This window comes from Aspergillus foveolatus (genome assembly GCF_047715535.1).
Source record: "Aspergillus foveolatus strain CBS 279.81 unplaced genomic scaffold BDW70scaffold_42, whole genome shotgun sequence".
Taxonomy (NCBI): Eukaryota; Fungi; Ascomycota; class Eurotiomycetes; order Eurotiales; family Aspergillaceae; genus Aspergillus; species Aspergillus foveolatus.
Genome location: NW_027396106.1, coordinates 180,567 through 205,950, shown reverse-complemented (window position 1 = coordinate 205,950; position 25,384 = coordinate 180,567). Strand labels below are relative to the sequence as shown.

The following is a 25,384-nucleotide window of genomic DNA, read 5'->3' as shown; positions in this document are numbered from 1 at the left end:
AATTCAGAGCATATCGCATGAACTGACTCGCGGACTAGGAATAGCGTAGCTTTCCAGCCTCTGAACGTCTCAAAGATAATCTAGCTTATAATTGTCATTAATAGAACTTCTTGTCAGGTGCATATGAGCTAGTTTATGAGCATTGACCCTAAGTAGAGGTTGTAGCCGAGGGCGTTGGCGGCGAAGTTCTAGGATAGCTTTGCAGAGCTGTAGTCTGAGTGCATGACTGAGTCCAGAGACAGCGCCGGTGCTGCCCTTGACGGCAATGACGGTGCTCCCTTGTTCAGCAACGACCCGCCGTCAACTGCATCCATCATTGTCTGGATGTACGACTCGCCCGGCAGGGTGTGGTACGGACTAGGCATCAGGTATCTTGTATTCGATGAACAAAGCTCCATAGCTAGCTGGGCTACCTCGGCCATCGCAGACTCGGGAACGCTATAGATGATATACCAGAGCTTGCGCCGGTCTTTGGGCGTCCAGTTGGGGGTATATGAGTTTTTGTACGCATCGTAAGGCAGCTCGAACGTAAGAAGGTATCCGTGGTATCTTCATAACAAGATGCCATAATTGAACCGGGATTCGGAACTCTACATGTACCAGGATTGCTTACGTTAAGTGTAGTTGTTTATGTACTTTTAAAGATTAACGTATTCAAGGTTGGCGCCGCATTCAGGTCGGCCCTCATCGAAGATCCCGCTAATATTATCGCCGTACAGTGTGTACTACATGTCGATGTCCTCAATATGCGCTGTCTAGTCGGCTTGATCTCCCGAGCCTAACTGCGTAGTAAACTTCTGCGTGCTTACCTCGAGATATCCGGTTCGCACGTAGCCGAGCACGGCCTTCCCACAGGCTGCACCTTGAGTGATAACGTTCTCCCAATCCAAGTCAACCGACCAATCGGAGCCATTTACATTGGCAACGGGTAGGGGCATCTTCTTGGAATCCTACGCGATCAGCCGGTTCAGGCGGCCGAGTCGGCAAGCGGGTTAATGTACGACGCCACTGCGATCTGCTGCCCTTTGCCTCCAGGTGGAAGGCCCATCAATCCAGAGCCAGCAGGGAACTGCTCGTACGTGATCGTCGATGTGTGTTGCAGCTGGTAACCGTGGAGCAGGTCGTCAACCTCCGCACAGTTGCTGTCGCAGACTTGAGGCTAGCCTCCATATCCGGGGACGCGAACACCAGTATCCCATTGTCGGCTGGATCACCCACGACAGTGACATCTTCACGGAGCCTGAGAGACTGGGATATGGGCGTAATGAGGTGTTAGATATCTTCTGTTTTGTTTGGTCTCTTCTTTAGGACGGGACAGGCTGGAGAAGGGAGACAAACTCCGTCTGTGGTATACTGCGCAAGATCGCCGATGCAAAAGTAGTTATCAGCGCCATTGCCGTAAGAGATACAGAGAACAAATAACAAAAAAGTAGACAAGTGCTCTTCAAGTGCTACTGGTCCCAACGCACGGGACGATGAGGTAAGTTATCTTTCCGATAATGGAGATTGTGATACATGTCGTTAGAAGAAGGGGTTGCCAGACGTGTACCTCTGTTCTTCCTTGCTCAGTTTGCATTGGGATCTAGCACAAAAGCGTACAATGGTCCGGTAGCTCAGACCCAATCTGGTTACATACTAGCGTTGTCGGCATCGCTTAATGGTAGACCCTTTGGCGCTCACGCTAGCAGTTAGGGCATGGAACGGCTTCCTCTAGAGCTCCTCAGGGTAACATCGTGTCAAAAAGCCAATTAGTAGACTCACCATAATTTCCAAAGCCCAAGTCAGTCAATTTTTGAAAGCACTACTTGATGAACTACAGAATATAGTGAGGGTAAAACAGGGGTACAAGGCTGGACTGTCATGACCAGTCTCGCCCCTGGGGTCCCTATCATGGCCAGGCTAATAATGAGGCTATCGGAGACATATATCTATTATTCAGTATATAGTAGTTGAATAGATGGCTAAAGGCTATAAATCCTATATTTTGTCACTTTGTCAATCACTTTCTCTTCCTATTAGTTATGTAGCAACCAAACAAGCCTTTCTACTCTGGGCATGTTCCAAGAAGCCCAAATATGACCGCAGGGATGCCCTGATTGGCTACTGGATCCGATCTAGGGCCCCTATGTCGTTAGCCAATCGGTCAAAATGAGGCTGTCACAAGGCTGCGTGGACATGTGAACTAACTGCTATTCACCACTACCATCTCTCTTCTCGCTCAATAGCTTCCACCTCACCACATCAGCCAGCTACAGGGTATGCCCCTCATAACACTGAACGCCCCTGCTCGAGCTTATACTGACTTTTTTCTAGGCCTCGGTGGCTCTAGCAACAGGTGTTCTTGAAAGCACTTCACCAGAGGGCAAGTCTATTCGCAAATTCTATTCTGCTTGCGTGCACCTTTCCCAGAGTAGCGCTAGCATCTTGCTACAATGCAGCCTGACGATGCCTTCCATCGAGCCTTTCGCGACGCGTGCTACTCAGGTGACATCTCAGACGCCAAGGGAGCCATCGCAACCGGGCGCTTAACTGTCGAAGACCTGGACGAGGGCCTCAAGTTCGCAACACGAATGCGGCATGTCGATATCGTGACAGCACATTTTAGGCTGGCGCCCGAGTTACACCAGAGACGACGCGCTCTCTTGCCGGAGCAGATGGACAGCAGGACCCCCGCATTGTGCGCCTCTTTCTTGATCGTGGCATGGACCCCAACGCGACGCACTCTGAACTCATCATGAGGCCGAGGCGCTCCACGTCTAGCACTCCCACTCCTCTGAGGCCCTCTGATGGCGAGCCAGATCTCCCGTATGTTCACGTTTGTCCGGCAGCTCAAAGGATTTGTTGGCCCGCCTCAAGGTATGGACTGATACGGACTGATACAAAAATAGCATGTTCCGTAATCCTGAAAGCGTCCGTCTGCTGCTGGAAGCTGGCGTAGACCCCAATCGCTGCGGGCCCAGAGGAATTCCCCTTCTTGGCCGCGCGATCATAAGCGCCCAGGAGCCAGGCACCTCCCTACTCGAGCTCTATATCACATACGGCGCAATATAGAACCGAACCTGCTCTTATATGCTGTACGTACGCGCGTACCGCAGAGCGAGGTTATGACTCGGTTCCTGCCGGATAGGGGTCTAGATCCGAATGTTGCATCTGACGACGAATGGGGCACGCCTTTGCACCGTGTTGCAGCAAATGGCGAAGTCAACCTTGTTAAAATGTTGTTGGAGCCGGCGCGGGTCCCACCGTGATACTTCCAGCAGTAGAAAATACGGGAGAGTGACTCCCGCGCTGGCTGCTAAAAACCGGGAGCGTCATCAAGAAGCCTTGAGGAGATACTCCGTCTCCTCGAATCTTGCTTCAGCCAAGCTAGCGGATATGGAGGCTGGCATTGTTGAGATGCTTCGGCTTCTGAGCACTGCCGTACTGAAGAAATTCAGCAGCGTGGGCCGCCGAAAGCATACAGCATAGGCACGGAGAGGCTCTGCGATTGTACAATCATGTAAATTAACAGCCGCAAGGCCGTGTGCGCGACGCACTAGTGGAGGAACGTTCTTGTTTGACCCAGACCCTGAGCGCCACAGAAAGGGCCCCCTAAAAGTAGGTCTATCGTCAAGACAGAGAAATTACCGAGATAGAGAAGTGTGCTTAGATGAAATACATCGCTTGTGGCAAGCTTGTGACGTTTTATGATGACTGCAATACCTAAATATACCTAGGAGGCCTAAACCAAACGCTATTTCTCCATTCCTTTTTCTCAATATAGTACACCTAATAATTATCAGACCAGTGCAGGAGATAGTGTTCCATTAGTATTCTGTTGCCATGCGGCATGCAGACGTCCAAGTCTCTTAGGGTTGCGCTTGAATGTATTTGACTTGATACCCATTCCCGGCAGCGTTGAAGAGTTATTCAGATTTTACCAGCCGCGAATCAAAAGCACTTACTTCTTTCAGAGCCGCTCATACGAGCGTGTTGGAATAGTGACAAGATATATCCGCTGGTGAGCGCTTACCATCCTCAGCTCGACGAGCAACACCAGCGCCGACGCTCACCCACTGCAGGCACTAGACGCAATGCTGGAGATGTACCGATGCTTGCCTGGATACACTTGAGTAATGGCCATAATTCTGCGGCTACGGAACGTGATTTTTCGGAATACCTCAGGCTTCAAGTTACGAGGTATTGTTTGTAGGCAGTGCCTACTGCAATTGCTTGTTCACTGCATACTACCTGCACGTAGTACTAGATGACTTTAATGTAGGTAGGAGAGTTAAAGCAAATTCCTGGGAATTGGCATTGATCATGACTCCCCCGAATATGTAACACCCAGACAGTGGTCTAGCGGTGGCTCTGGTAAGACATTTATGCCGATCTGGAGTTTTCATTGAACGTGTACCGGCCGATCTATGTCCTAACCTTTGCTTGAGGGCCGGAAATCTCACTTGCTTGATGCTCAGGGGCCGTCTAATGGCTTCTAATAGCATTACAGACAGACGGGCTTGTCTTGGCTCAAGGATCTAGAACAGTCGCCGGAACTGCCTCTATTTGAAACGGAGCTGACTATGATACTTGAGCGTGCCAAGCGGCGCCGTTTCCCACTGGAACAAGGAGCAATAGAATTCTGCAGAAATTCTTTATTCAGGCTATTCAGCAATTCGGCTTGTGGAGCGGATCAGGGTCCACTGGGTTTAGTCTGGGGTTTACTTGTCCGGATGGGCTCTAGCACATGCACAGCTTGCAGGTTGCTGCTACGCTATCTGGGAAAACAGATGGCTATTCAGGAGTTTATAACCAAAAGAGCCGGAAACAGGCTGATTGCCCTCTCACGCGGAGACGTTGTACTTCTGATCCAGAAGCTATTAACCGGGCATTACCTATAAAGGAGGTAGCCTTCCCTTCTGTCCGGCTCCCAGAATCCAACAACCCAACTGACAAGATCAGCACAATGGTCTCCTTCTCTGCTCTACTAGTTCTCTGTTGCGCCGCCCTTAGGGCATTTGCTACGCCCGTCGGGTCTGAAGACCTCGCCGCACGCGAGGTAGGCCTGCTCGAACGTTCTACCCCTAGCTCCACCGGCTGGAGCAACGGCTACTACTACTCCTTCTGGACCGACGGCGGCGGCGACGTGACCTACACCAATGGTGCCGGCGGTTCATACACAGTGCAGTGGAGAAACGTCGGAAATTTTGTTGGAGGGAAAGGATGGAATCCTGGAAGCACGAGGTGCGTTGATACCCAAGAACTGCAGTTGCAATTTCACCTCGCATGCAAGCCCTGCTAACAAATCTCTCCAGAACCATCAGCTACGGCGGAAGCTTCAACCCCAGCGGCAATGGCTACCTCGCCGTATACGGGTGGACGCAAAACCCGCTGATCGAGTACTATATTGTCGAGTCATACGGCACGTATAATCCCGGCAGTGGCGGCACGCACCGGGGTACCGTGTACTCTGACGGCGCAACGTACGACATCTACACCGCGACCCGGTACAATGCGCCGTCCATCGAAGGCACCGCTACCTTCACGCAGTTCTGGTCTGTCCGCCAATCGAAGCGGACGGGCGGGACTGTGACTACGGCCAACCATTTCAATGCGTGGGCGGCTCTGGGGATGAGGCTGGGCACCCATAACTATCAGATTGTTGCGACGGAGGGGTACCAGAGTAGTGGGTCGGCTTCGATTACTGTTTACTAGGGCTGTAGCGAAGTCAGGGCTTTTGTCTGCGCTTCCTTGGTCCTGCCCGGGGCTGCCGTCGTCTCTGGTTTCTGATATGGTATTCAGTTATACTGTCAGTCGAAGTCCTTTAACTCCCTTACTAGCAATATGCTTAGCCAAAGAACCATATTAGGAGGGCTTTACTAAACAGAATCTTCTAATAACATGGAGTAGCCTAGCAATTCTAAATCCAGTACTAACTCTAGTACTAAGTCTAGTAATAAACTATATAGGTATTTGGCTTTTCTGGCAAAAGCCTATATAGTAGCTGGAAACTTGCCATTACTGCAGGAAGAAGTTTATATTTTAAAATACTTTATGTGATTGTGTAGCAGGCCGCTAAAAAAGAAAATAGCTTCTACTTCTCTATATACTAGCCAATATCTGTCACGAGCAAGCTAGCTATATAGGTGCGATCCAGGCAGATCAGACCATGGAGGCTGATCATAGTGACCTTTTAATCCAAAGGAGTTATGCTTGCCAGTATACATACTCTGAGTAATCCCTTATGTAGAGTTCCTATTTTAGATCTATTCCAAGTTAATCAGATCTAACTATACCAGTCTATGATTCCCTGGTCGAAAATGGCGCAGTGGACACGACTTGGGGTTGAGATGTGGCACAGTGTGCACTCATCCAGATACTGATAGCAATCCCTCTGAGCCGGAGGCGTCCAGATCCCACCGAACACCACTTGACTCCACGGTCTACGGGCAGTACTAAAAGACCCTAACACGGACAGAGCAAAAGTAGGCTCTTGGCAAGCTACCTAGGCCTAAACCATTAGGAAGGGCTGGCGGGATCTACCGCCGCGATCCACTGCTGCGAAAATAGGCCCTGACTCCGCAGGCCAGACCCTACCTAGGTATAGGCTATACGAAGGACAGTACTACGAGTCACGGCTGGACCCATAGCCAAGGTACAAAGTGGATCGGGTGTGCTGCCGTCGCTCGTTGTTAACCTTTTGTGCCCCAAGTCCATAGATACCGTGCTTGCGCCTTGCCGATTATCTTCCCTACCATCGACAACCCCTGTATCATAATGGTTTCACGAAACACACCCCGTGGAGGTATTCTCTATTGACCATCACTTATAACGGTCAGGGATAACCCCGAATCACAAAACCCAGCCCAGTCCGTGACCTCGGCCTCGGTGCACTGGACTACGAGCGCTACGCTGCGTTACACAACAAGCTCCTCAGATAAGCAGTAGAAAGCAGCGGCCAGAAGATGCCGCCCTTACCATGAATAAATATATTGGGAGGCAGATGCACCTTCTGAGAAGATTGCCAGCCTGCTCCGGCCGCCAGTGGTTGAGTTCCTGAAACACGCCAAGTACCTTTCCTCCCTGAGTGCGGCGCGCTGTTCCATTTCCTTGAAGGTCTAGCCAGACTGTCTTTGATGGTGGATGTATATATCAGGTGTGTGAACAAGGTACTGCCTGGGGTGTTTATTCACCTCTCGACGCTCAGTGATTTTTGGAGTGGAGATAATAAGGGTTTTTACAGGGCGCCTATGCCTACCACTTAAATAGTTTTAGCCCTAAGCACATGTACTAACTGTTTTCTTCAGGTTGGATCAGCATACCATGAAAGCAAGTTTCATCACAGACTATAATGATACACCAGGCATTTGCGCCGTTGTCTTTGCCTGGATGCGTCTTGAAGTCATTCCAGATGCTTACCTTCAGATAAATGAATAAGGGAAAAGTCGAGGCAGTTGCTCATGATAGGGCATAATCTTGCGGCTGAACTGGACAGTAGATGGGTTGACAGACCTTGGGTGATTAATCAGTGCACTGCCGCAGATGTAGCGAAGGCTGTGGCTGCCTTCAAGTGTCTTGTCACTGCTATCCATGCGCGGATGCCAGAAGACGACAGCAAGGACGACAAGTCTACTGACTGGATGGACTTACCATGGCTTGGCTGGAGCCAAAATTATATAGGATTCTTTTTTGGGATCAGCCGTCTCCTGGATTGGGTATTCTCCCCTTTGCCTATGTAAAACATCTTAATCCTCCGCCTTTCATAAATTGACCTACAAAATTATGAGACTAGCCCACCCCAGCCTTTAACCTATAAGAGCCCTTAATAAATAGAAAGAACATCTTGGGAAGGCATTCGCTCCTTCGTAAACTATGTGCGCTTATTTAATTCTCTTTATTGCATCTAAACCCTGCGTCATGTCGTCCAAATTCTGTAGGGTTTCTTTTGGCAGTTCATTTCTAACCTCATGTTGCAAAAGAAGTTTTGGCTATATTTGCTGTACTTTCTCCTTTTTCTGCTAATAATATGTTTTAATCTAAATCTTTGTAATGTTGAGAACAGTTCTGACAAATTGCCACTTTTCTATATCAGTTTTTCCAACAGCTTTATAGGCGGGATTCTGAACCTTTAGCTCTTCTTTGGATACGGCCGCCAATTCTCTATTAACGACCTACAGAAGCAGAAGCCTTCGCTTGGCCGTAGGAGATGTCCTCATAATCTCCTCCAATGCAGCCATCGCGGTTTCGTGGTGCGTTTTTGCTCTTGAGTGGGCATCTTGGTAAATTTCATGCATCTCAACCACGAAACTCTTGACCTGGCCAATATTCCTATTAAATTCTGGCTTATTAGTATTAGAAAGTAACTTTGCTGGTTCACGCTAAAAATAAAGACCAGTTACCTGTTTGAGAGCTCAAGCACTAGTTCAGCCAGCACACGCATGTCAGGACATAATGTCACGAGCTAGAGTCGTTGATACTAACAAGTAGCATTGGAATAGAGAAGAATTCGCTAAAGAACTAATAAACAGTAACCGTCGAGCTTTATATGCTTTGTTTGAATGGCAAGCTTGGTAGCAAGCTCGGACCATTGGACTCCGAGCGTGTTGATCAGTATTGAGCATATTGGTCATGTTGGTCGCGTTGATCATGTTGATCACGTTGATCTTGTTAATCCTGTTGATCATGTTGTTGATCGTGTTGTTGATCATGTTGATCATGTTGATCATGTCCGGCTTATCCGGCTCGTCGTAACGGGCAATGCTCGAATCAAGACTTCGGGCGTAGCTCGTCACACATAACTGCTCCAAACTGCAACTACTTAACATGCACTATCTATAGTAGGCTCTGACCCCCGACTCAACCCGTGGGTTTGAGTCTGACCTTGGACCCTTCAGAGGTTTTGTCATTGTCTACAGCGGTTCTCCAACTTGAGCTCGCATGGGAATAAGATAAAGTAATTGTAATCTGCTATGTTTTGTCGTCACCATGATTATAGCCTTCACCTCCCGGGAGACGATCCTCCATATTTTCCGCGCAATCTATTTAAACAGATCTGTCCTAAGGTCTCGATTGTGCCCCCATTCAATATCTCCAGTGTACTGGTTTCGACTTCCAATTTGCGCCGCAGCCAGTTCCTAATCTCAACAATAACCAGGGAATCTACGCCGAGGGTGACCAAGGCTTTGGTTACGTCAAGCTCTTCCACCGGCTGCAACATAAACTCGTAGATCTTGACGCCAATCTCATGCGTAAGAAAAGCCAAGGTTTCCGTTCGATCCAGCACGGACGGGCTGGACCGCAGCTCAGTCATGAACGCAGCCAGCTTGTCTTCTTCCCCCCCGTCCCTGCCATCCGTGCCGTCCTGCAGCCGTGCAGCTTCAATATTCCGGTAGACGTCCACGCGCCGGTCATGTTTCCAGAGCACGCGGTTGCTGGGATCATCCATCGGTTTGGTAGACCGAATGCCTAGGGCGAGCTGGGCGACGTTGGTAACACCCGCGCCTCGGCCGTGCGCCGCTGCTGATGACCTTGACTGCGCCAGAAGAGCGGCAGTAAATTGGTGACGGATCGAGTGGTGGAGTGCTTCAAAGAAGTCCCCCTCGGATAGGAACGGCATGCCGGCCGCGCGGAAGAATTCCTCGACGGCTTGATTCTCGCTCACGTAGCCGACATTCGCCATGGCACCGATGTTCAGAATAGATGCAGGAAGGCCATGCGAGTGGCGGTACTGCACAAACGAATCTTGGAATGTGTTTGCTGCCGCGTAGTTGGCCTGGTGGGCGATCCCGAATGCGCCAGAGACGGATCCGAAGACCACGAAGAAGTCGAGGGTTGCATCTGCATCCAGCAGCGCTTTGTGCAGGTTGTATGTCCCATAGACTTTGGGCCGAATCGCAGTGCACCAGTCGTCGTGGGACATATTCAGAAAAGGGCGATCGTTCAGAACCATCGCCATTTGCAGCACACCGGCAATGGGCTGGCTCGCCGCTTCCACTACTGTTTTCACGTCCGCCAGCTTTGCAACGTCCCCTTGGACTGCCTGTACGGAGCACCCTTGGCTTTCGAGCTCTTGAATGAATTGTTGGTGGCGTTCATGAGTTCCAGCATTCCGAGACAGATAGACGAGATGCCGGGCGCCGCGTTCGACCAGGTACGTTGAGACGGATTGGCCAAGTCCGCCGAAACCTCCCACGAGAAGGTATGCTCTATCTGGTCGCAGCTTGAGCACAGGACGGCCCGTGTGTACTGGGAGTGCGTTGGCTGCACCTGGGACTACGACAACCGTCGTGCCTAATGATTTGCTTTGGTTCACAATGGCAGGTAGATCCTGAAGTTGGTCGGTACCGACAATGGAGTTTGGCGTGATGGGTTTAATATGACCGTGAGTATAGAGATGGATTGCCTCATCGAGGAGCCTAGCGAGGATATTAGAGCTACACGAAAGAGGCGTTTCCGTGGGAGGGAAGGGGGAAGGGGTGCATACTCTTGATACACGTCGTGAAGGGTGGTAATGTCAACCACAGCGAAGCTCCTATTGCCCTTCAAAAGGTCCAAATCCAATTGTGCATCATCATAAAGCCCGGGCTTCGCTAGTGTAATCAGCTAGACAATGATTAACCATCAATCGGACGCCTATTGCGGAGAGCAGATGCAGGTCCTTACCTTCCCTCGTGTGGCCACGCAATTCCACAAAGCCTGCAACAGATCCGCCGACGGCGAGTCGAGGAGTATATTGTCCACACCCCGATTTCTAGTCGCAGCCATCAAGGTAGACTGAAAAGACGCATCACCAAGGATAAATATGTGGCTGGGAGCAATGTTGAAAGCGGTGGTGATGTGTTCCGCTTGATCAGGGCTGGTGACAGCGCAATATATCGCGAGACCAAGCATTTGACACAGAATAATAGCGGCTAAACCAATGGGGCTGGCCGCCTCATGAATGAGGATGGTCTGGCCTTTTCGGACATTGCCCACCATGGTCAGAGAGTAGATAGCGGTGCAGTATGCCCGAGGCATACTGGCAGCGTCGGCGAAGCTCAGCGCGTCTGGGATCTTTGTTACCTGATCCGCAGGTACTGTGATGCTTGTTGCGAGACAGTCGTCCTTGAGAAACATCACTCGATCCCCTACTTTGAGCCGTTGTACTTCAGCTCCAATGGCCGCAACCGTGCCGGAACCCTCCAATCCGACCAGGCTGTCATAGTCCTAGGAAGAGGATTAGTGGCTGCAAGCCAACACTGTCTGAGATAGACATGTAATCAACGTACCTTGAGACCGACGCCTACATAAGCTGGGCATATGGATACATCGTTTGGTCCCAACGGGGTGGGTATCTGTGAAGCCCAGCCTAGGACTTTCACACCTGCCTCTTGCCTCGTCTCCAGTCTGAGATGGTGACCAGACGTGTCATGAGATTGTGCAAGCTCCTCTGAGATCTGCGTCCAGTGATACCTACCGACATGGACAACGCCGTCCTTGACTACATACTCGTTGTCTGGATTCACGGAGGCCGTATCCTGGAACTTTTCAAGCACCTCCACAATTGTTTCTGCAGACTTTGGATCCAGTCTGTCGACTTCCACAGTCGCGAGAGAAGGCGACAGCTCTGCTCGAATCGCCCTCGCGAGGCCCAGCGTGAGGCCGTAGAATGGGTTGTTTACTGGTCCCGTCTGAGCGGACCCCGTCACCCAGAGCAGTTTCGAAGACCCAAGCTGAGAGACTATTCTTTGCAGGTCCGCAAGGCTATCCTGGCAATCTGGCCCGAAGAAGGAAGAGTCAACCTCCACCAGCGAGATAATGTCTTGGTGAACGGGAAGTTGGGCGCCTAGGAAGCAAACGTCGATATGATAACCCTTGTCGCTCAACGCCTGCTTCACCAACTTGACCGATTTCAGATCATCGTGGCTCTCACGGAGCAGCAGAGTGACGCAGGGGAAGTCTGGGGCAGCCCGGACAGGCTTTGCAATGATGTTGACGCCAAGGTGGTCCCTTTGATTAGCATCATCGTGAACCAGACATTCGATACCAGAGAATCCTGCCGCACGCAGCTCGAGATCCCAACGCTGAGGAGATACAATAGGTTCTGTTGCTCGACCATCAGCCTCTCCAAGCCACCAACCAGGCAACGGGCCCATGATAAGATTGATCATTTTTGCAGCAGAAGGCGTCAGCTCCTGGAGAAAGAACCTCCCCCGTGGATGAAGCAGCTTGCGGACGTTTTTCAGGGTCACGTTTAGGGTTTCGGTAGCATGAATGACATTAGAGGCGATGATCAGATCGTAACTACCAGCGTCGAATCCCTGCTCTAACGGGTCCTTTCCAATATCCAGAGTCCGGAATTCGAGCCCAGGGTATTCGGCGAACCTCTCTCTGGCGGCGGTGAAGAAGCCAGACGAGACGTCGGTGAATCTATTGTCTGTTCAGTCAGAAATCAGAGGTATAGTACGTAGGAATAGGCTAAACTTGCGTGTATCTGGCATACATGGGCTCTCCATTGATGGATGTGAGAGCCTGCAATGCCACCAGGGTGGTTCCCCCTGTTCCAGCGCCAATCTCTAAAACTCGCATAGTAGGATTTGTATGGCCTGCTGTAATGAAGAACTCGGTAGAATCGATCCTATTTCCCGTGATGGCGTAGAGATTTGTGAGACCGCCATCTCGTAAGTAAACATCCAGAATCTCGGTTTCCCCATTGAAGACCTCCACGCAATTGCTTAGGAGCCGGCTGACAAGCTCTGCGACATTACCAAACTCAGAGTCGGCGATCTTTCCCTGCAGCTGGCGGATGTGAGCCACGCGCTCGTTTGGTTGAAGTTCCAGCAGTTCGCTGCTGCCGGACACGAGTCGGTTCTCTCCCCGTCGCCCTTGATCAACGCACTCGTCGATCCAACGATGAAACTTGCCAAAGTGGCCATCGTACGGTGCATGATCGCGGATTCGATGCTGGATCTCGACGGTGCAAAGAAAGACATAGGTCTCCATCAGCTGTAGTGCACCGAGATCCTTCGTAGGAGACGTCATCAGGCTCTCGAGAGGAATAAAGTCGAGATCTGGCCTCCAGCACAGTCGAGCTGCTGCTATTCTGTCGTCCCTCGACAGGCCCGTTTGATCGTGCTCAAGGGGAGAAAGCTTGCAACCATGTGCGGAGAGCAGGACCTGGTGGCCTGCGATGACAGCCATCTCTCCCTGGACATTGCCGGAACTGTCCGCAGTCAAGACGGCTCTTGCTCCTGCCTGCATGGGCGCCGCAGTGTCAAGGGCTGGTTGAATATACAGACTTTCTACCATTGTTGGCAGAAGGATCTGCTCAAAGTGATGGCCAAGGCCCTCTGCAGAGGCTAGCCCGAGCAGTTGCAGGCACTGGTCGATAGTCGTTGGATGCAGGGGATACGCTGAGCCTGTCGCTGGAGGAAGGCGAAGCGACGCAATGGCTGTTCTATGACCAGGCTTCGCGCAGACGCTTTCCAGCCCCTGGAATTCTGGACCGTAGTGAAGGCCAGCGCGCGTAAATATGGGATATGGGGACCGGACCTGACGGGGGAGCCGGGTGTAGAGTCCAGGCAGTTGCAAATCCACTGCCTTGTCGACCCTGCCCCCTTTCGCCTGCCCATCGCAATGTTTTGTCCAGGTGTTCCCGTTATGCGAATAGATGGAGAATTCGTACCACTGGGTAGACGACTGCCTTGGAGGTCTCAGTGAGGTCATCACCTCGACTGTCTTCTCATCGTCTAGTATCATCGCTGTACTGATGCTCAGACGGCGGATGCTGAAGTCGTCGCAATGCGTGATTTGTCGGATAGCTTCGCCCACCATTGCAATGTACCCAGCGCAAGGGAATACGACATCCTGCAGAACTCTGTGATCACTAAGCCAAGGCGCATCCTTCAAACGGAGCAGATTGCGCCAGATGGGCTCGACATCGTTTCCTTCCAGAATCCGTGAGCCCAGCAGCTCATGGGGCGGGAAGGCTCGAGTCCTCCTAGAGACCTGGTTAGATGTTTACGAGCCGATATATGTTAGACAGATGAAAAACGTACCACTCCCTCACTGCCCGAGTTTCGGACCAGTGAGATGATTCGTGCTGCCATGGGTAGGCTGGGAGGTCCGTCAATGTGCTACCTCCATGGGTCCACTGCTCCATACGGATATCAACTGTCTGCAAGAAGAGCTGCCCGCACATCTCCAGTGCGCTTTCTACCGCATTCCTGCCCCTGACCAAGCTAGGTGAGTAAGCTAAACGGCCCTTTGTCTTCGTAGCCTTGAAAATCTGCCGCAGGGGTCCCCCGAGTGCGGAATGGGGTCCGATTTCGAGAAAGAGCTGGTCTGCAGGCTGCTGGCTGGCGATCAGAACCCTGACAGCGGGATAGAACTTGACCGGCGACTCTAGGTTCTGTCTCCAGTACCGTGCATCCAGTAATGCGTCTTCAGCCAGCCTTTTTCCGGTGACGCTGGAGAAGAAAGGGAGTCTGGCACGCTGGGCTCTGACAAACGGCTGTAAACATTGCTCATAGCTAGACCCTAGGTCCAGCATGTGGTGCGAGTGATATGCCATCCCGCCCGTCTTAATCAGACGGATAAAAAGATTCTTGTCGTCACTTTTCATCTGCTCCATGACCAAATCGAGGGCTTCTTTGTTCCCCGATAGTGTCACGCTGTTAGGGCTGTTGTCGCATGCAACGACCACGCCATCCTCCAGGTAGAGCGAAGCCTCGGCACGACCCATTCCGACGGCTGCCATGGCCCCAGTGCGCGACGATTTGGTTGCTGCTCGCCCTCGATAATACGCGGCGATAATGGCTTCTTCCACTGTGAGTGCACCGGCAGCGTATGCGGCCGCTATCTCTCCGCTGGAATGACCGACAACGGCCGCGGGCGAGACGCCCAGTACGGCCAACAGATTGACCAGTACAATCTGAATGGCGGTGCATAGCGGCTGGGAGAATTCAGGGTCATTGATACGACTCTCTGTCTCCGGCCGCAGCAACTCCTCCACAATGTCCCAGACTGGCGGGTGTGGTAACCCAGCTAGAATCTTGCTCATATGGGCAAGGTCGTTCTTGAACTGCGGGAATTCCTCCATGAGCTCCTTGCCCATCCTCGGCCATTGCGCCCCTTGGCCCGTAAAGGCGAAGTTGATGACGGGGGTCTGCTTGACCCTCTCGGTCATGTAATTGACCTCGTTCGCTCCCGCGAAGCAGAAGGCGCGATGGCCATGGTGGGACCGGCGACAGCCCAGTGTGTATGAAAGATCGTTTGCCCTGTCAGGGTGGGCATCAGCGTACCATCTGATCTGCGCTGCTCGGCTCTTGAGGGCCCCGGTGGTCTTTGCAGAGAACACCAGCAGTTTCGGGACGGAAGATCCATCCCAACACGGTCGAACCACGCCGTAAGATGCGGCAGATTCGATGATCGCATGTGCATTCGCCCCAGTTATGCCAAAGGAGTTGACACTGATGCGCTCTGGTCGACCGGGCGGCCACGGCGTTGGCTCTGTAGGCACCACCAGATGCGCCGCCTCGAACGGAATTCGTGGATTGTGGATAGCAAAGTTCACCTGCGGAGGGATAACTCGGTTCTCAAGCATTAAGACGGCTTTTATGACGCTAGTGATCCCCGACGCACCCTCTGCATGGCCTACATTGGCCTTGATGCTCCCCACATACGTGTCCTCTCTCCCTCCAAACACGCTGGCAATTGCTTGCAGTTCGAGCGGATCGCCGCTGGTGGTTCCTGTGCCATGGCATTCTACAAAAGGCGTCTCTAGGGCGTCATTAAGCGCCGCAACCTTGTAGGCTCGCCGGATCATTCTCTCATGGGCGGCAGGATTCGGTGCGCTGATGCCTGCGCTCTGCCCGTCACAATTCACGGCCGTCGATCGGATAACAGCCCTAATTGGATCTTGATCTCGTACAGCATCACCCAGTCTCTTGATCAGGATGGCGTTGATGGCTTCCCCACGGGCGTAGCCATTGGCTGACGCGTCAAATGTTCGGCACTCGCCCGTTGGCGACAGGACTCCTGCCTCGCTCTGCGCGATGGTCTGAGTCGGCGTGATAATCAGATTCGTACCAGCGACGATGGCTGCATCGCAGCCACCGTCGCGGAGCGATTGACACGCCTCGTGGAGACATATCATAGAGGAAGCACAAGCAGCCTTGATAGTCATACTGCCAACCATCAGTCATCGCCTTGCTGCCATGGGGAGATGATACCATTACCTCGGGCCCTTTAGATTATACTCATATGATATCCGGTTCGATATGGCAAAGTCTCCAGCCCCGGATACATTCAGCATGCCCCCAGTCTGCTGAGGGTCTTTGGCAAGAAAGTCCTGCCAGTCCTGGTCGAATCTCGTTAACCGCCGCTCAGAAGGATACAAATATAGGATACAATAATAAAACATAAACAATGTATGAAAGATAAGAAAGTAGAAATTAAATAGAAGTGAACATACATCACCCCAGGTACCGACAAAGACCCCCGTATTAGAGTCTTCCCAGTCGCGCTGGCCTCCATTTTCCATGCACTCCCATACTACCTCGAGCAGCATGCGCTGCTGAGGATCCAGCTTTTCCACCTCAACCTTTCCCATGCTGAAGAAAGAGGTGTCCAGGCGATCCAGCCCGTCCGACTCGTCCAGAAAGTGACCGCGCTGGACCGTGATGCTGCCGGGCCTCTTGGACGCCGAGTAGAACCCTCCGGCATTGTACCTGCTGCTGGGAACAGGCCCGCTTGTTTCTCGCTTGCTGATTAGCAACTCCCACAAGGCTTCCGCCGAGTGAATCTTCCCTGGTAGCCTCATTCCCATTCCCACGATCGCTATGGGCTCTGGGGCCATGGGCGTAGGGCTACGGAGATGAGCCTCGCCGTTGGCGGAGCCATTCATGTCTTGATTCCTCATGGTTGACTCATGAACCAGTGAATTGGTGACAGAAAACAGCGGATTTGAGCTTAACGGACGCTGTTTATCCAATTCGAAGAGCATTTATACCATCGTGGTCCGCAGCGGCTTATCATCAGGGCGTCTTCAACAGTACTGTATGATTTCGTACAGTAATCGCCTAGCGCTGTATCGAGCATTACAAGGGCCAGTCAGGGAGCGCCGCTAACTCCATCTTACTGCATCCAAGTACTTTTCAAGTTAAAGTGGTGAAACAACCGAATCCTACGGAATAGCAGCCCGATAATCCCGGGGGGTGGGGAAATGGGGGCCCTGAAGAAGTCACTTGTGGAATTCCTCCCTCAGCTCCTCTTAGGGCTTGCTACTACTCTCTCCAACAACAGATAGAATTACCATTCGGGCTTCGTTGTGCCATCTGCGGCGATGACGGTGGAAGATTCCTCGCTGAAGCCCTATCAGAATGTCCAGTTCAAGACACTGGACGGGATCTATCTTCGTGGGAGACTGTATCCAGCAGCACAGAGGGGACCGGCAGTTATCCTAAGCCCAGGTGTAGGTCTCTCCCTCCTCGCCCAAGCTGTTCTAAACATCACAGTACAATGTCGTCCTCGACAATTTCCCGCCAGGAGTCCCGGAAGAGTTGCAACGGGCAGGCATCACAGCCCTCGTCTACGATCCGCGCAACACAGGCAGAAGCGGCGGATTCCCGCGCAATGACATCGACCCTTTCAAGCAGGTCGAAGACTACTCTGATGCGTTCTGCTACTTGAGCACCCTCGACATTGTCAACCCCAAAGCCATTGTCTTCTGGGGCATCTCGCTCTCCGCGGGCATTGCCCTCAGCGCCGCCTCCGTGGACAAACGCATTGCGGGGGTCATCGCTATAGCGCCCATCTTCAAGTTTCTCCCGGTAACGGAGTCAGACGCGCGCCGGCTCAAGACTAAAATGCTGAAAGACCGCGAGGCGCAGGTGCTCCGGGGCAGCGAGGGCTACATCCTCCCCATCGCCGAGTCCCTCGCCGAGATTCCCTTCAATTCGCACGTCAACGCGAGCCTGGGGGACGAGACGGACGGCGAGGACAAGGAGTGGCGACGACGCGCAGAAGCAGAGCAGGTGCGCGAGCAGCACGAGCGCTGGAGGGAAGAGGCCGCCGCGGCGGATCAGGGCTTCGACGAGACGTTGACGCATAATCCTTACGGGACGACGCTACAATCGTACCATCGGATGTTCCTGTTCGAGGCTGTCCCTGAGGCCATGGTGAAGGAGGTCTGGCCGACTCCGGTCATGTTCCTGACGCCCGAACAGGACCAGATTTCACCTCCACAGAAGCAGACCGAGGTCTTTGAGTCTCTGCGAGCGCCGAAGCGCCAGGTACTTGCCCCGGGCAAGGAGCATGTCTACGTACTGCATGGGCCAGAGATGCCGATGTTGATGAAATGGCAGATTGATTTCATCTGGCAGGTGGCTAGAGGCCTTTTGAAGCCTGCAGCGTAGTTACCTCGTCTCGCTAATACCAATTGCTCCCTCTTCCTCTGTCTCTCTTTCACTCTTTCTCCAACTCTATTCAATTGTAAAGGAAGCGTAAGCCACGTCAATTACACTCATCCCTGAAATTTACCCGGTCAAATATCACAGTTCAGCCGGATCCATCAGCCAGCTTCTCCAACAGGAGCAAAGTCCTGCTCAACGTAAAAAACAAAAAAAAAAAAACAAAAAAAAAAGAAAAGAAAAGAAAAAAGCCCCTTCGCGTAAGATTCTAGGCCAGCCGTCACCCCTCATACTCAGCCGTCCGCCATTCTTCAGCGAGGTAGACTAGTAGCAGCGTTAATGCGGGTGGCTGCACACCAAAGCTGGGGGCCAACAGCAGCGCGGAGCAGACATCCGTACCAAATCGAGTAACGGAGCCATGCTCCGATAGGTGATCCTTCAGTAGCTAACTTCAGTAGCTTGACTATGGAGTGTAATCGATTTTCCTAACTGAGTCTACTTGAAGCGATGTGCTTACGCTGAATTGCGCGGGGCTGAAGCACTAGGTGGCGCAATGGCAGGAATATGTCTCTTACGGGTTGACGTTCTTTTGATAAGGATGAGTAGTGCCTTAGTGGCAGAGGTCAGCAGAGACAGAGACATGCGTTGTAGAGTATCTTGCGAGCCTATTGTTCTATTCATTGTTGGTTAAAATTTTATGTGAGAAACGGAGATATATGTCGACCCAGCCATTCACACCCAACTCGCTGTAGCTATCCACATCCTCTTCATCTTATCGTGCAGGGATATCGCGCATGGAATGCGAGATGTCATCACCAGGAATAGAGCCCATTGCCATCGTCGGCCTGGGCTGTCGCTTTCCCGGCGGCGCAGACACCCCAGAGAAGCTATGGCAGCTGGCTTACGAAGGCCGACAGTGCTGGGAGGAGGTCCCCTCGAACCGATACAACTGGCATGCCTTCCACCATCCAGACCCAGAAGCAAGAGGAACGCATAACGCCCGGGGTGGCTTTTTTCTCCAGCAAGACCCCGCGGTCTTTGATGCCAATTTCTTTGCGATTCCCGCCGCCGAGGCAGCTGCCATCGACCCACAGCAGAGACTGCTCCTGGAAGTTTCATACGAGGCTCTAGAAAATGCAGGGATGCCTCTGGAAGCAGTTCGGGGGACCCAAACAGGCGTATATGTTGCATTGGTTAGTCGCGACTACGACCGCATGATCTACAAGGATCCGAGCCAGATCCCGAAGTACCATCTAACCGGGTGCGGTGATGCAACTGCCTGCGGACGCATCTCGTATATCTTTGACCTGAAAGGGCCGTGCATGAGCATGGACACCGGCTGCTCGGGAAGTATGGTTGCTTTGCACCTGGCCTGCCAGGCTCTGAGATTGGGCGAGACCAATGCGGCCATTGTGGCAGGGACGAACCTGTTACTGGGTCCAGATATGACCATCGCGATGAGCGCTCTTCAGTAGGTCTCTCTCGGCTTTGTTCTTAAGTTTTCAGTCTTGTGAAGGACTCTGGCTGACTATTGATTCAGCATGATCAATGACAATGGCCGGTGCTACCCATTCGACAGTCGTGGCGCTGGGTATGGGCGGGCTGAAGGTGTTGCTGCATTGGTGCTGAAGAGGCTAGCAGACGCTGTAAGAGACGGCGATCCCATTCGAGCTGTAATTCGAAATACGGGCGTCAATCAAGACGGCAAGACAAATGGCATCATGCTTCCCAGTCCCGAGGCGCAGCAGCAATTGACGAGCTCGCTGTATCGCCAGGCCGGACTTGACCCGCACGATGTGTGCTATATCGAAGCCCATGGGACAGGAACGCAAGCCGGCGATGCAGCAGAGATAACTTCGATCAAACAGGTGTTTGCAAGTGCGGCACGGACAAGAAAGCGCCCGCTCTTCCTGGGCTCAATCAAGGCAAACCTGGGACATTCAGAGAGCACGAGCGGTTTGGCCGGTGTAATCAAAACGGTCATAGCCCTAGAAAACGCTACTATCCCGCCACTGGCCGCACTGGAAACTCTTAAGCCGGACCTGCGTAGTCTGCTAGAGTCGACTGAGATAATCGTATGTCCTCCTCTTGTAAAAAGCGCCCCCGGGCCTAGCTGATATTGTGCTGTCTTCAGATTCCGTCAAAGCCGGTTCCATGGCCCCATGACGGGGCTCGTCTGGCCTCTGTGAATAGCTTCGGCTTTGGAGGGACGAATGCCCACGTTATCCTGGAATCGGCACCATCATTCGAGTTGCAGACCCAGCCTACAAATGGATTCCACACAGACACGGACTGCATTTGCATGGATACTGATTCGGACAGTCCGGCAAATGGTGTGGTGACACCGTCAAGTTATTATGAGCATGGCCCCCAAGAGCCAAATGAAGACGGCCGGCCTCAGCTTTTCGTCGTCTCCGCCAAATCAAGGGTGTCATTAGAGGCAGCAATCTATAATGTAAGGGACTGGCTCTCGAGGCACGGAGCAACGTATACGAAAAGGCAAGAGCTAGTCAGGACACTCTGCCACCGACGGTCGATGTTCAATTGGCGTGCTAGCATTGTTGCGTCTTCACAGCAGGGTATCCTGTCGGCGCTGGAGAAGCCTCGCACCACCAAGTCCTGGACGAATGTCCAGGTTGTCTTCCTCTTCACCGGCCAGGGCGCTCAGTACGCGAGGATGGGGAAGGAACTTGTAGGATTAGATAGCGTCTTTGCCCGCTCGCTTGATCAGTCTCAAGAGATCCTCACAAAGCTCGGAGCTTCCTGGCACCTGGTGGAGGAACTCCTTCGCGAAGAGTCCGCGTCCAGAATCAACTCGAGCGAGCTCTCGCAGCCAGCGACGACAGCGATCCAAATAGCCCTTGTCGATATGCTGGCCGAGATGGATGTCCGTCCGAGCGCCGTACTTGGGCATTCCAGCGGCGAGGTTGCCGCAGCTTATGCAGCTGGCATCCTAGGGCGCAGGGAAGCATTGACGATTGCCTATCATAAAGGCTTCGTGGCGGGCTGGTGCAGGAACGCGGTCCCATCTCAAGGAGCAATGTTGGCGGTTGGGCTGGGCGAGACGCAAGTGAAGCCATATCTGCAGCACGGCTCTTCATCGGGACAGTGTACCATTGCTTGTGTAAACAGTCCCTCGAGTGTGACTCTGTCTGGGGACCAGGCAGCGGTAGCGGAGATGCAAGAGCGGCTCGACAGAGACTCCATCTTCAACCGGCGCTTAAAGGTTGATATTGCCTATCATTCCCACCACATGCAGGCCGTGGCCGGGCAGTTCGGGCATTGTCTTCAAGATCTGCCTGCAAACAAGGCCCCAGCGTCAGTTCGTTTCTACTCTTCGGTAACAGGATCAGAAACAAGCACCGCGCTCAGTGCGTCCTACTGGGTAGACAATCTTGTTTCGCAGGTGCGTTTCGGTCCGGCACTGGAGGAGCTGACGGAGAAGCATTTCGCATCGAGCTCGGACAGTTTCGTCCTCTTGGAGATGGGACCGCATTCAGCCCTTCAAGGCCCAATCCGCCAGATCATGAACTCCCTCGAACGACCAGCGGGTAGATGGGCTTATATCTCTAGCCTAGTTCGCAATAAGGACGCTCATGTAGCCGCACTCGAGATGATCGGAGGCCTCTTCGAGCATGGTGTCCAGGTCGATCTCTCTTCCGACCTCCTTGCACTACCGAGAGAGGCGCTCCCGGTCGTCACTGACCTGCCACCGTACCCCTGGGACCATTCGAATGCATATTGGCAAGAATCACGGCTGAGCAAGGATTACCGTTTCCGCCATCATGCCCCCCATGACCTGTTGGGCCTCCGCCTAAACGGGACCAGCACCATTGAACCAATCTTCCGGCATGTTCTGAGCGTAGACGAGTTGCCCTGGCTTCAAGAGCACATCATTGACGGCTTTGCGCTCTACCCTGGGTCTGCCTTTCTGTGCATGGCTATTGAGGCCCTGAAGCAGGTGTCGCAAGATCGTGGAGAGAAGCGACAAGTCGCAAAATACGTGTTCCGGGATGTCTCCTTCTCCAAGGCCCTGGTGGTCCCCGACTCACCAGCCAGTATTGAGGTGCTGATTAGTCTGAAGCCGTCTCGGCTGTTGAAAGAGCGCATGGGCGTGGCATGGGAAGAATTCCGCGTCACCTCGGTCACCGCTGTTGGAACATGGAACGAGCACTGTAGGGGATTAATCCATGCCGAGTATCAAGAAGAGCTTGAGCTCGAGGCTCGTACGGGATCTACCGGATGGTCACTGGAGCAGGCCCGGCTGGAGGAGATGAGGCAGAGGTGTCAGGAGATCATCAACCCGCAACACCTCTATGCTCAGCTGCGTCAGAATGGAATCGACTACGGGGATAGCTTTGCCGTCATCCGCGAGCTCCACCTGGGTGAGCAGCAAGCAATTGGCAGGCTGAAAGTGCCAGATATCGCGCCGCTGATGCCGGCCCAGCACATGTGCCCGCATGTTATCCATCCGACTGTTTTTGATGCCTTTATGCATATGGTGCTACCCTTGTACCACCGACACTGCAGCCAGGGACCAGTAATGCTAACATCAATTGGAGAAGCTTCCATATCAGCGGACATTCTGAACAAGCCGGGGGATGAGCTGCTGGTCGCGTGTCGCTTAGCTCATGCAGGCAGGAGGCATGGGTCCGTTGAAGTGTCCATCTTTCAACATGATGCACAGGGAGATCTCATACAAGTTGGCTCCCTCTCCCGAGAAGACTTTCGAGCAATTGGCGAAGATGGCGGTGGACCAGAAAATATAGAATCCAGAGAGCAGTCGCTGATTCCTTGTTACTACTACCTCAACTGGACTCCTGTCCCATGGTGGCCGACTCGGAGGGTATACGACCGGACAGGACTCATTCCAAACATCAATATCTCCTGTCTAGCGAAAACGGCCTCTATGCAGTCTTTGATGGAAGGCTTGCTCTGCCATGTGCGAACCAACTGGGACGTCGAGTGCTCTATCGTCCCAACTTGCGCGGAGACGAAGGACCCTGCGGCCATCCATATCATCTTCAACGACGCGTCTGCCACACCAGTGCCCCCTGAAAGCCTCATTTCCATACTCTGCCGGCTTAGGTCTGCCGTATTAGTGTCCGTGTCCGTAGACAGAACATCGGGCGACCCAACACTATCTCTTAGTGGCCTCGCGCGAGTTGCTGAGCGAGAAGTGGAAGGCTTGCTCGCCATCACTCTCGACTACCAGCAAAGCCCATCTTTATCTCAAGACCCGCTGCATGAGATAGTGGTAGAGATCATAGGTCGATCCTTTGTGGGCGCAAGCCGAGACCACGATACAATCGACCGGGAGTATGTATATCAGCAGGGGACGCTGCTGGTGCCTCGGTTGGAAAAGAGCGCATCAACCACCCAATGGCTTGCAGCCAGCATCAATGGCAGCAGTATCGAGGAGAAAGCGGGCTTCCATACATCCGGTCGCCCTCTGCAGTTACAATTCAAGACACCGGGCTTGCTTGACAGCGCCATTTTCGTCCCCGTCGACGGCATTCCGGATAGGCTGGAGCCCGATGAAGTGTCAGTGAAAGTGTACGCCCATGCGGTCAACAGGGTAGACATTGCGATTGCCTCGGACCGCGCCGAGCCCACAGAAGTCATGATGGGCGAGTTCGCAGGCGTGGTTGTTGCGGTGGGATCCCTCTGCGAGGGCGCCTACAGGCCAGGAGACCGGGTCTGCGGATGGGGATCGCGGCCCTATACGAACATTGCCAGGGTAAAATGCCACATGGTGCACCTACTCGACGATGCCATCTCCTTCATCGAGGGTGCATCTATTCCGATCGCCTTCCAGTCTGCCACCTACGCGCTTACTAGGATTGCCCGACTTGAAAAGGACCAGACGATTCTTATACATGGTGCTGCTGGAGCGGTTGGTCAGGCTGCTATCTTCATTGCACAGCATATCGGTGCAGAAATCTATGCCACCGTCGGGTCCCCTGAAAAGAAACAGCTACTGGCAGAGCAAAAGGGGATTCCGACGAGCAAAATCCTCTCCAGTCGGACGGCAGCCTTCAGAGATGATGTCTTGAACCTGACTAATGGAAGAGGCGTGGATGTTGTGATCAACTGTTCATCAGGAGACTTGATGGATGAGAGCATTCCTTGCGTAGCAGACTTTGGATACATGATCGATCTCACAAGGTCCAAGATACCGCTCTCTATGGACAGGGGCCTCGGGAGGAACGTCACCTTCGCGTCTATCGACATGCGACTTTTGGCAAACCAGCGGCCTAAACAGCTCGGGGAGCTATTTGCAAAGGCGATGGAGCTATATCAAGAGCGAAGCCTTACGGCGATTGCACCCATAACGACAATTCCAATCACAGACCTCAGTGCCGGCTTCAGGATCGTGCAGAGCCAACAATACGCAGGCAAAATTGTCCTAGCCGCTGACGAGACAGTCTCGGTTAAGCAGCTCGCCCCCAAGCCAGAGCTTCCGCATTTAACTGCGGACGGGACATATGCTGTGGTAGGAGGTAGTGTGGCCCTAAATCGCACGCTTTGCAGCTTTTTGGAGGCGAGAGGAGCAGAACATGTCCTCAGCGTGATGTCGCCTAGCCCAGCAACGGAACCAGATGCCCGGGACTCTTCTCGTTTCCAGGTGCTGGATGTAGACGTCGCCAATGCGGATGCATTCCTGTCTGCTCTATCCCTCAGCTGTCGGCCTGCCCTGAGAGGGATTATCTACGTTGAATGGAGTCCCGCAGCAAGCTCTCTGACCCAAATAACGGGCGAAGATATCCATTCCAGCCTCAATCGGATGCACAGCAGCAGGTCGTCGATCTCAAAGGCAGCAGATAATGAGTCTGTGGAGTTTTGTATCACTATTGCGTCGCCCGCGGGCCTGCTAGGTCTTGAAGGACGAGGACTATACGCCATGGGGAGCCCTCTGGGCGTCTCATCCATGCCCATGTCCATCACATTACGCCTCGACGCTTCGGAGGAGGATGAAAACAAACTTTCTGTCAAGGCCGCAGACTTGGATAGTA

The 25,384-nt window shown here is 52.8% G+C and overlaps 7 protein-coding genes across 7 annotated transcripts; 3 read left to right on the top strand and 4 right to left on the bottom strand.

Annotated features, from left to right (window-relative positions):
- Nucleotides 1-188: 188 nt before the first annotated feature.
- On the bottom strand, nucleotides 189-938 carry BDW70DRAFT_161961 (uncharacterized protein; the record flags this gene model as incomplete). The annotated part of the gene is made up of 2 exons (XM_073741060.1): nucleotides 189-521; nucleotides 810-938. The coding sequence occupies 2 exons, from the start codon at nucleotides 936-938 to the stop codon at nucleotides 189-191; spliced, it is 462 nt and encodes a 153-aa protein (XP_073593993.1).
- Nucleotides 939-4,945: 4,007 nt separating this feature from the next.
- On the top strand, nucleotides 4,946-5,694 carry BDW70DRAFT_151907 (glycoside hydrolase family 11 protein; the record flags this gene model as incomplete). The annotated part of the gene is made up of 2 exons (XM_073739360.1): nucleotides 4,946-5,223; nucleotides 5,295-5,694. The coding sequence occupies 2 exons, from the start codon at nucleotides 4,946-4,948 to the stop codon at nucleotides 5,692-5,694; spliced, it is 678 nt and encodes a 225-aa protein (XP_073593992.1).
- Nucleotides 5,695-7,954: 2,260 nt separating this feature from the next.
- Nucleotides 7,955-8,526, bottom strand: BDW70DRAFT_140409 (uncharacterized protein). The gene is made up of 2 exons (XM_073737603.1): nucleotides 8,379-8,526; nucleotides 7,955-8,307 (listed from the first exon to the last, which is right to left on the bottom strand). Exons 1-2 carry the CDS (start codon nucleotides 8,417-8,419, stop codon nucleotides 8,151-8,153), a joined length of 198 nt encoding a protein of 65 aa, XP_073593991.1. The 5' UTR covers nucleotides 8,420-8,526; the 3' UTR covers nucleotides 7,955-8,150.
- BDW70DRAFT_140408 (uncharacterized protein) lies at nucleotides 8,432-8,721 on the bottom strand (the record flags this gene model as incomplete). The annotated part of the gene is made up of 1 exon (XM_073737602.1): nucleotides 8,432-8,721. A coding segment is annotated over exon 1 (217 nt), but the record flags the coding sequence as incomplete, so codon positions are not given.
- A 256-nt stretch (nucleotides 8,722-8,977) lies between these two features.
- BDW70DRAFT_169687 (type I polyketide synthase) lies at nucleotides 8,978-16,879 on the bottom strand (the record flags this gene model as incomplete). Its single annotated transcript, XM_073742751.1, has 8 exons — nucleotides 8,978-10,394; nucleotides 10,463-10,581; nucleotides 10,642-11,184; nucleotides 11,247-12,387; nucleotides 12,461-13,957; nucleotides 14,016-16,145; nucleotides 16,197-16,318; nucleotides 16,433-16,879. The coding sequence occupies 8 exons, from the start codon at nucleotides 16,877-16,879 to the stop codon at nucleotides 8,978-8,980; spliced, it is 7,416 nt and encodes a 2,471-aa protein (XP_073593989.1).
- A 299-nt stretch (nucleotides 16,880-17,178) lies between these two features.
- fma-AT (acetyltransferase fmaC) lies at nucleotides 17,179-18,374 on the top strand (the record flags this gene model as incomplete). Its single annotated transcript, XM_073742750.1, has 2 exons — nucleotides 17,179-17,431; nucleotides 17,475-18,374. Exons 1-2 carry the CDS (start codon nucleotides 17,303-17,305, stop codon nucleotides 18,372-18,374), a joined length of 1,029 nt encoding a protein of 342 aa, XP_073593988.1. The 5' UTR covers nucleotides 17,179-17,302.
- Nucleotides 18,375-19,099: 725 nt separating this feature from the next.
- On the top strand, nucleotides 19,100-25,114 carry BDW70DRAFT_169682 (uncharacterized protein; the record flags this gene model as incomplete). Its single annotated transcript, XM_073742749.1, has 6 exons — nucleotides 19,100-19,839; nucleotides 19,909-20,443; nucleotides 20,503-20,689; nucleotides 20,756-23,070; nucleotides 23,689-24,988; nucleotides 25,071-25,114. Exons 1-6 carry the CDS (start codon nucleotides 19,163-19,165, stop codon nucleotides 25,112-25,114), a joined length of 5,058 nt encoding a protein of 1,685 aa, XP_073593987.1. The 5' UTR covers nucleotides 19,100-19,162.
- Between the last annotated feature and the right edge of the window lie 270 nt (nucleotides 25,115-25,384).